This window comes from Mustela lutreola, chromosome 5, assembly GCF_030435805.1.
Source record: "Mustela lutreola isolate mMusLut2 chromosome 5, mMusLut2.pri, whole genome shotgun sequence".
Classification (NCBI taxonomy): domain Eukaryota; kingdom Metazoa; phylum Chordata; class Mammalia; order Carnivora; family Mustelidae; genus Mustela; species Mustela lutreola.
Genome location: NC_081294.1, coordinates 102,864,199 through 102,873,648, shown reverse-complemented (window position 1 = coordinate 102,873,648; position 9,450 = coordinate 102,864,199). Strand labels below are relative to the sequence as shown.

Below are 9,450 nucleotides of genomic sequence, written 5' to 3'. Positions count from 1 at the left end.
CAATGCACAGGGCCGTCTTTTATTCCTCTCTGCAGTTTGAAACTGTCAGGTCGCTGCCAAGGGAGCCGGTTTACCGCTGTTGTTTCGGCTACGACGCGGCGAGAAGGGGAGGCAGGCGTCTGGGTTTGTGGAGAGCCGCGACGGTGGGTAGCGGCGCCCCCGACGGAGGGAGTGGAGTGGGGTTGAAAGTGCCTCGGCTCCGGTTTCCGCTCCCGGGACTCAGTACGGAGCCGGTGGCGTCTTCCCCGAGACGTGGGCTCTGTGCTCTTCTGCGGGTCGCAAGGTGTAGACGTTTCCCCCTCCGAGGGGTCCGGGAACAGAGGACAGGAGTGAGGGGTACTTGAAGTATAGCGGTTCCTATCGCCATAGGTTCCGGTCATTTAAAACGTAAGGGGAAAAGTAACCATGGCTAACGCTTTTTTAAAGAGTGTGATTCAAACCACGGTGGGAAAGAAGGTATCGAAGAGAACTTCCAGCCCTTCCAGAATTTCACACCTGGTGTCCTCTGCTTCTAGTCCCTTACGTGGGGCGGGGCTGGCGTATCTCCTCTACTGCAGCTAAGATGGGTGAAGAGCGCGGGGACGTCACCCTGCTGCCAGCTTGCACATTAATTCACTCTTCCTGTCTCTTGGGGTTACATTTGAATTCCTGGACCCCTCTTTCCTTAGCAGCCAGGTATTTACCAAGACGTACTTTGATTTCTCTGGCAATCGAGAAGTACCCAGAACTTCTTATCTCGTGGTTTCTAGTATCTTGGGTTAGAAAAGATTGGAAATTTAGTGAACTGATTCACATCTGCCACCCATTAAAGCAAGCTTCATTTTTCTCCTTTCTGAACCTAGAAACAGTAAGAAAATGCTGCGGTTGTAGAGTTTCAAAGAAACTGTCGTACCTTGCTGGCATCAAAGCAGGGCGGATGGAAGGCCTAATGTCCTATTTTCCAAAAATACAGTAGTTGTTTTGTGGCTTCAGTGTCTATTTAGAGACTCTTTTTGAATTCTGACCCAACTTTTCAACTTATTTCTTTATTGAATAATCGGCACCAGCCCACCTCCACTCCTGCTGTCTATAGGGCATGCGAATACATCCTGAAAGAAGTGAATGAATATAGAAATTAACCAGGTTACCAGGGTGGTGGATTTGACGTCCATAAAGCAGCCCTTCCTTGCTGGGCGTGTGTGTGTGCTTATTTTATCCTCCCTAATTGGCTTAACTAAAGACAGCCATGCTGCGACTTAGTTTACTTACCAGGTGTGTACACAGTAATAATGAATAAAGTTAAGTTTTCATGAACGAATCCCAGCCCATGTTTCCTTTCTAATATTGTACTTTTCCCCGTATCTGACTTTTCTACCTGAATTTTCTTATTTCATTTGTTTTTCAGGCTGCTGTGATTGAGACCTGTTTCACCTTCCACTGAAATTGTTCAGGTAAATGTCTGCAACTTCTTACTGCAGTATTCAGGAGACCCCAATTTTCATCTTTCTTTGGCATCTGACTAAGCATTCCCTTCCCCAAGTTTTTATGATGCTTTTCTTTCTGATAATTCTACCACTCTGACTTCCTTTTCTGTCTGGCTCTTCTCTTAGAAGAGCTGAATTAGAAACACTAAATGTTAGTGTTTCTAGTTTTTAATCTCCTTCCACTACTGTAGTAGGCCTTTAACTTTGTTAGGGTTATAGACCCCTCTGAACACATATTAGAAGCTAAGGATCCTCAGGACACCTGGGTGGCTCGGTCAGTTAAGCGGCTGCCTTTGGCTCAGGTCATGATCCCAGGATGCTGGGATCAAGTGCCACATCAGGCTCCTTGCTCAGTGGGAATCCTGCTTCTCTCTCTATTTGCTGCTTCCCCTGCTTGTGCTTTCTATCTCTCTCTCTCTCTGACAAATAAATAAAATATTTTTTTAAAAAAAGCTAAGGATCCTCTTACTAGAAAAATACACATATGCATTTATTCTAAAAATACTGCATATAATTTGGGTGTATGGACCTCAGAATAAGAACTCTTTCTGACACTCCTTTTTATACGTGATCTTATCCTCTCCCATGTTCAGTATTTCCCATTATGCTGATGATTCCTCAAACTTGATCTCTACCCTGTACCTCCAGGACAGAGCTCCCTCACTGCTTAACTCCAGAAAGCACCATTCACATTGTAGCCCTTGTGAATGGCAGTCCCTGGTGTATAGTGTAATGGTTGGGGCCATATCCTGCATATCTAAAGCTACACTTCCTGTCTCAGATGCCTCACACCCAACTCCTCTGATACTGAACCCATTGTCCTCTGTCCAACCTGCTTACCTTCCTACATTTCTTGCCTTGGAGAGTGGCACTATTATCTGTCTGATTACCAAACCAGACATCTGGAAGCTGCCGACATTACAATACAAGCCTAATCATGTCATCACTTGTTTAAAACATTGCATTACCTCTCTAAGGTAAAAAACACATTTTTTTTGACCTGACATGATCATGATCTTCCATGTTCTGGCTGCCCCTTTCCTTGCCTATTCAATCCTTTGCCAAGTCTTGCTCTGCAGTCTTTGCTTCAGCCTTACAAACCACTTATGTTCCTGGCATACACGCCCATGCCTCTGTGTCTGCTTCTGCTGCTCGAATGCCTAGCACATCCTCACAGCTTTAATCTGTTAGATCTCAATACCTGGTTCATCTTTTCCATGAAAACCTACTCTCTTTCCATTCCACTTCTTCACCATCATGATCCTACCCCATGAAAAATAGCTACTCTTTCCTCCCTACTTTGTACTTCTCTGTTGTTTTGGTGTACTAGCTTTTTTTTTTTTGCTTTTTTTTTTTTGGTTAATCATTTGTATTTTATGTATGTCTGGCTGTCTCTACAGATTATAATCCATGAGAACAGGACTTTTCATCTTACATTCCTCACCATTGTCTTCCGTATAACTGTGTTCAGATAGTTTGAATAGTCACTACTTGTCCTTTATTTTTTTTTTAAGATTTATTTATTTATTTTAGAGAGAGAACCCAAACGAGCAGGGAGAGTAGGGGGGGAAAGAGGGAGAGAGAATCCCAAGGAGACTCCACGCTGAGCGCAGAGCCCAACATGGGTCTCAGTCCCAGGACCTCAAGATCATGACCTGATTCCAAATCAAGATTCAGACACTTAACCAACTGAGCCTCCCAGCTGCCTCACTACTTGTCCTTTAAATAATTTGTTTACTAGAAATTTTATTTTTTTGGTTAGAGCTTTTAACAATTTTTCTGTGGCATGTAGGAATCTATTGTTCTGTACAGTCTTGCTTTTCTTAAAATATTCCCAAATGTTAAGTTTCTCAAGCAAAGCATTTGCACAAAAGCATTTGCACAGTTATCTTACAGGAAAACATACAGCACACAGATTGCCACACATTGCTCAAGAACGTTGATCATTGGACACTGGGTGGCTCAGTTGGTTAACCATCTGCCTTCATCTCAGGTCATGATCCCAGGGTCCCAGGATCGAGCCCTGCATCCAGCTCCCTGCTCTGCAAGGAGTCACGAAGCTCTTGCTTCTCCTTCTGTTCCCCCCACCCCCCGCCGCCCCACCTCATGTACTCTCTCTTGTTAACTCTCCCTCTCAAATACATAATAAAATCTTTAAAAAAAAAAGTACAGTGATCGCTATCTATTCTCAGCAGACCCCATTGTGGATATGTCTGACAAGCTCCCATTTCTCTTTAACCTTTCATAGATTTGTGTCATCTTCTTGACTATATTAAAAACTCACTGCTGTTGGGAATTGAGTCTTTTACTTTTTTTAAAAAATTATTTGTGGGTGCTCAATATGTTGAGTGATTTTAACATTTCACGGGATTATTATTTACAGGATAGGATGTGGGTATATGTAGAGAACATGTTATTTTAGTTTAAATATCAAGTGATTTTCTATTATGTTGTAGTGTTTGTGTAGAATGTCATCAGATGAGGAGAAAGGCTCACTTCCCGTTTTACAGAATGACTCTGAGCGGGGCAGTTCTGTCTCTTCAGATCTTCAGGTAGGAAGACATGTCTAAATTTGTTGTGACTTCTCTATTTTAAACAAGGGACAATATGAGGGAAAACTAGGAATACATTTTTCCCTTATTCATGCCATTTACATTTATAATTATGTTTTATATATAGTGTATAACAAATTATAATAATATCAGATGCCAAGAATTCACAGACTTTGGGACACACATACCTTACATTGTTTGAACCTTTCAGAAAATAGTCATGAACTCTTCACTTTTCATGCAAAAGATTCAAACAGCACAATGAGAGAAGCTGGAAATTTCAAGAAACTTTTTTCTGAAGGTTTTCTCAGTATAAGTCTCTGTTCTGAATGCTGCTTTCACTTTAATGCAAATTAGTATAATATCAAACCACCCAGAGTTCTGGGGACTTAGATTCCTTCGTGTTCTACTCGAGGTTCTAATCCCTGTTGCTACATTCTGCTGCGTGGGACCTGGATGGTGACAGATAAATGGTGTGGTTTTTTAATGAACTCTTTTACATTTATTTCTAAATGTTTATTTATTATTGGAAATGTGGATTCAGATTTCTAGAGTAGATTTTTAAGTGTGAGAGCTGATACATAGCTTGAATTTTATAGTCCTATCAGTTACAAGGGGAAAACTGGATGTTATGTTTATGCTTCAATAGAGTAAGTTGTTTTTGACACTGTAATATGAGAAAAGTTTTAAGAAGATATTTTATGAAACATATGTGTTCCTTTAATTGAAATTACAGATTTAGAAATTGGAAGCTATTGAAAAAATAGCTGTGACTTTTTATTAGGGTAAAAGTAGTCTGGAATTGTTAGGTACATGTTTCATCCTTGCCTTCCGTTTGGATGTCTTTTAAGGTAACAGTGCTTTCCTGAAGTTTTTATCTCTAACTTTTCCAGACTTCCTTTAGAAAAGAATTGATTAACTCATTTATACTTTTGATATTACGATTTATAATAAATACATTTTGGTCCTCATCCCTGTTTTTGGCACACAATGTCAAAAACCTTTGAAATTTCTTAAATAATGAGAGTGATAAATGTGTTACACTACAAGGTGACTTTTGCACCCCCCTGGTTGCTGAGGAGTCAACCACATGTTTAGAGAGTTGGAACTTTTAGCTTTGCGCAGTGGCAGTATCGTAGCCAATGAGGTTTATCCGAGGCGCGATTATTGCTAATAGAGAGTTGGAACTTTTAGACCTACCCACCCTGAGCTCCAGGAAGGCTTGGGCTTGCTACTAGTGTCTGAGATTGGGGGAGGTGAAGTCTTATGGCACTGAGCCCTTACTCTGTGGAATCTGCTGCTATCTGCAGTGGATAGTGTCAGAATTGAGTTGAATTGTAGGACACTCAGCTAATGACTAAGAATAGCTTGTTGCTGGTGGGGGAAAAAACCCAGATATTGTAAACCTTTTAAAAAATGTAAACACTTTGTGAGTTCCCAGGTTGTCATTTTGTCAGGAGACAAAGCTGTACATCAAAAGAATAAATCTCCAAAGTAGAAAGACAATATTGATTAATTTATTTTTATTTTTTAAAGATTTTATTTATTTATTTGACAGAGAGAGATACAGCAAGAGAGGGAACACAAACAGGAGAAGAGGGAGAAGCAGGCTCTCCGATGAGCAGGAAGGCCGAAGCAGGGCTTAAGCCCAGAACCCTGGGATCAGGACCTGATCTAAAGGCAGAGGCTTAACGAATGAGCCACCCAGGTGCCCAGTATTGATTAATTTTGATCCTTAAATAAAAAATAACCCATTACGGGGTGCCTGGCTAGTTCAGTGGGTTAAGCCTCTGCCTTCAGCTCAGGTTACGATCTCAGGGTCCTGGGATTGAGCCCCACATAGAGCTCTCTGCTCAGCCGGAGCCTGCATCCCCCTCCCTCTCTGCCTGCTTCTCTGCCTACTTGTGATATCTCTCTCTCTCTCTGTCAAATAAATAAATAAAATATTTTTTATATATTTACATATTTTATATATATATATGTATATATATATATATAAAATACTAGACAGAATTCACTTAATTCACTTCAGGTATTGATTAGGACCCTTCAAAGAGGTAGCTTTGACCATTGGTTATCTTCAAACTGAAGGTGAATCCAAATAATAAAACAGTTATGACTAATAAGATGATAGTTCTCTATCTGAGCTAAACAACTTCTTATGGAGAAAAATTAATACAAAATAATCCTTTAGAATAATAACATTTAACATTCTTGAAAACCTTCCCCCCAGTTTTATAATACAAAGATATTCTCTGGGTCTGTGCATAAGACTCTTAGAAATGACTCCTTTTAGTAGGAATATTTGTTACATTATGACCAACCCCTTGTGAATAGAGACTAAGTTCCACTATATTTTTTACTTCACAGGTATCCTTTTCTGATTTGGGTAAAGAAATAGCTAAGTATCTGTGTTAGGAAAGTCTAATTTTTTTTAAACCTAAGGAATATTTGCATAAGGTCTACACTTTGTCTCCTCTATTTTTTATCACTCCTTTCTCATGTGCCCTGAAGGTGTCAGCAGCTAGAGTGGAACAGGTTTGCATTCATGTTCTCTTTTTATCTTCAGTATTTGTTCTCTTTCAATATTTCCCTTATACTCTTTCCATGCTGTGAAAAGAGACTCAGGGTTGTTGCTGAGTGGCTGTTTTTGGATCGTGGCTGTCAGAAAGCCACGATCCAACTCCTTTTCATCCCTAGATTGTCCTATTGTGGAGTCTTTGGGAGGAACATCTTCAAACTAGGTTTCCGAAAAGCAGACATTTGGCTAACCATGTCTCTGCCCACCTGCAAGGAGCTGCCTTGGAGGGAGGGCTCTTCTGCCTTGGAGCTGCTGATTGGCTTCAGGCACCTACTCTAGGTTACCTTTGTGTCACCATTGCTAAATTGACATACTGAAGGAATCTGTATACTAAGGTCCTATCACTGGAAGCAATCTGGGTAGGTTTACTTGTTGGATTTGTCCTGTTTTTAAGAAAATACACATTCCTTATGACATGGGAATACTATTTTGAGAACTGAAGTAGAGAACATTTTTAATTGGGCCTTATTGTTCTTTGCCTGAATATCCATTGTGACTATTGTAATACATTCTTTGTCCTTGGCTTCTCATAGGAAGAATATGAAGAACTGCTTCGTTACACTATCGTGACCCCAAACATTGAATCAGGTGCTCTACAGCCATGTCATTCTAAAGGAGAAGTGGTGCCAGATGTGCGGGTTCCTACTATAATTGATAATATTCTTCATAATCAAGGTTATGTATATTTTTAAAGATATCTCTTAATTTAAGATGTTACTGAGCTCATTAATGCTGTTGACCTAGGATTGCAAAAATGCTTCTCCAGTGATTCTTCTCAGTCCTGTGTATCACTATCATCTGGGGGGAACTTTTTCCATTTTAATGTTACTCTTGGCTCTTATATGACAGCTGGATTTTTATATGAACTTTGTTGGCCTATTACTTTTATGAAAAACAATAGTGTTAAAGCAACATGGTAGCCATTATGTATTGCTCAGTGGAATATACTGCATCTCTACTTACTCCAGTCGGTTATATACCAGGGTTATTTTGGAAACTAATTGCCCAAGGCCCCAAATTAAAGATAGGTAACCCTCAGAACCTTCTAAGTTTATGAACCATTGCTAGGACTTTGTCGGCAGCATTTTTGTGAGTATGGAAGACTGTTTGGATTATCACCACAAAGATGAACCCATTTTGGACTATGTCAGGAACAGAATTGAAAGCTAATACATACCAAGAAGTATATTGATAGATGAATGGAAGGTGGAAAAAAGAGGATAAACCTCCTTTCACCTATCCATTCCGTATTCAGTAAAGTACAAGATCCGAAACAGTTCACCCTAAGTAAATATTCCTTAAAAGGGCACAGAAAGCCCTCCTAAGATGGGCCTGGCAATGGGCAGTTACGAAAAATAGTCATAACTCCAAGGATCTCTCCTTGAAGGTACAGGACACAGCCTACTCAGAGTCAGCGGGCTTGTGGGCTTATGGGAAATTACAGCCCTGGTATTTGGTTCCTCTCCCTCTGCAGACATGGAATTTTCATTGCTCTTCAGTCTTCAGCCTATTGCATTGGATCATCAAATAGGACCAGAACCTAACACTAAACATTCTAACACTGAACATTTTCTGCCCAAAATTTTAACTGATTTCAAGAGATCGGACCCTGGGATTTATTCATTCTTCATCAGTGATCTTGACCATGTTTTGATTACACTGGGTACCTCAGCCTGTAGTTCCTGCTGAGCAAACCCAAAGTGCTGCCTACTGTCATAAAATGTTTAATAATCAATCCATGTGTTTGCCTTCTGTGTCTCTACCCTTTTTGTGATCACCAAAATCTTGTTTCCTTTTCCACTGGCTGCCCTACTACTGTACTGTTGTTCCCAGTGACACAATTTAGGATTCCTTTCCTTGCCCCAGCTCCAGCCTTTCAGGGTCATCACTTGGGATTCAAGACCTGTTCTTTTCTAGCGTGCAAGATAGTATTTATTCATTAATACTCTGCCTTTTTCACAAAGAGTTTGAGATCTAAGCATACAACATGCAGTGAATTTAGATATCCCAATTCACACATAGACTTGATTAGAATTTATAAATTTATCATCCCATTTTCTCCTCTTGGTATTGCTGTTGCTTGGTTTAAGGCTATGTGGAGGTTGGTAAAGTATATATAAGCCTCAAACACAGCCATCCTTGTGAAGTTTTCCTGTTTTCTTTTCACCATATATTGAGTGAGGGTTCCTAAGGTGGAAGTGAGGTAGTCTCTGTTCTGGGGGAACCGCTGTCATTTTTGTTTGATTACAACTAGTGAAGAGCAGCAGGCACCTGGAAATACCTGTGTTATAATATAGCACAGCTTTTTCCAAGTTCTAATGCCATTTATCCACTTAGTCTCTTAGTATGAATTGAATGCTATAGTAGGCTGAATTATCTTTCATCTGCATTTGGTGGGTAAAGTTGAGCTTCCTGATAGTACAATAAGATGTTTTCTAGTCTCAGATTTTTTTCTTTCTTCTTATTCTTTGACTTAGTGTTCCTCATTCCCCAGCATGTTGTATTTTGCTTGTTCTAAAATCTTAGATACTGTTACCTTCTTAAATTAGGGATGTGCATTTAGGCATTTAATATGAGAGTTGTTTGGTTTAATAAAAAAAAATTTTTTAATTTTCTTTTCAGCAGGAAATAGCCCTGTTGTAAGAGAAACAAGGATGGAAGTTGGAAAAGGATGTGACTTAAATATTTCAAGTCATTCAAAGACAGATGGTATGACTTTTCCTTAGCTTCTTTTTATTAATATATGACATTGTGTGGTTTGGTGAAAAACATTTGTGTAGTAAGGGGAATAATTTCAGCATATTACTTATTGGCAGGATTTTTAAATGTTGCTGTTGCTAATTTATTAACTAAT

At 39.7% G+C, this 9,450-nt stretch overlaps 1 protein-coding gene and 1 pseudogene across 5 annotated transcripts in view; both read left to right on the top strand.

The window, feature by feature from the left end:
* The window catches only part of POC5 (POC5 centriolar protein), a 35,047-nt gene continuing 25,597 nt past the window's right edge, over nucleotides 1-9,450 (top strand). Inside the window, exons 1-5 of one of the 5 annotated variants that reach the window (XR_009354016.1) lie at nucleotides 1-143; nucleotides 1,385-1,430; nucleotides 3,920-4,015; nucleotides 7,130-7,271; nucleotides 9,219-9,305. Coding sequence is in view for 4 of the 5 variants with exons in the window: in XM_059175272.1 (XP_059031255.1) it covers nucleotides 3,932-4,015; nucleotides 7,130-7,271; nucleotides 9,219-9,305 (313 nt within the window). In the remaining variant the exon portion in view is untranslated. The remainder of the gene's footprint in view (nucleotides 144-1,384; nucleotides 1,431-3,919; nucleotides 4,016-7,129; nucleotides 7,272-9,218; nucleotides 9,306-9,450) is intronic. The other 4 variants (XM_059175272.1, XM_059175271.1, XM_059175269.1 and 1 more) reach the window with 4 other exon arrangements.
* LOC131832783 (U4 spliceosomal RNA) lies at nucleotides 5,129-5,287 on the top strand (annotated as a pseudogene).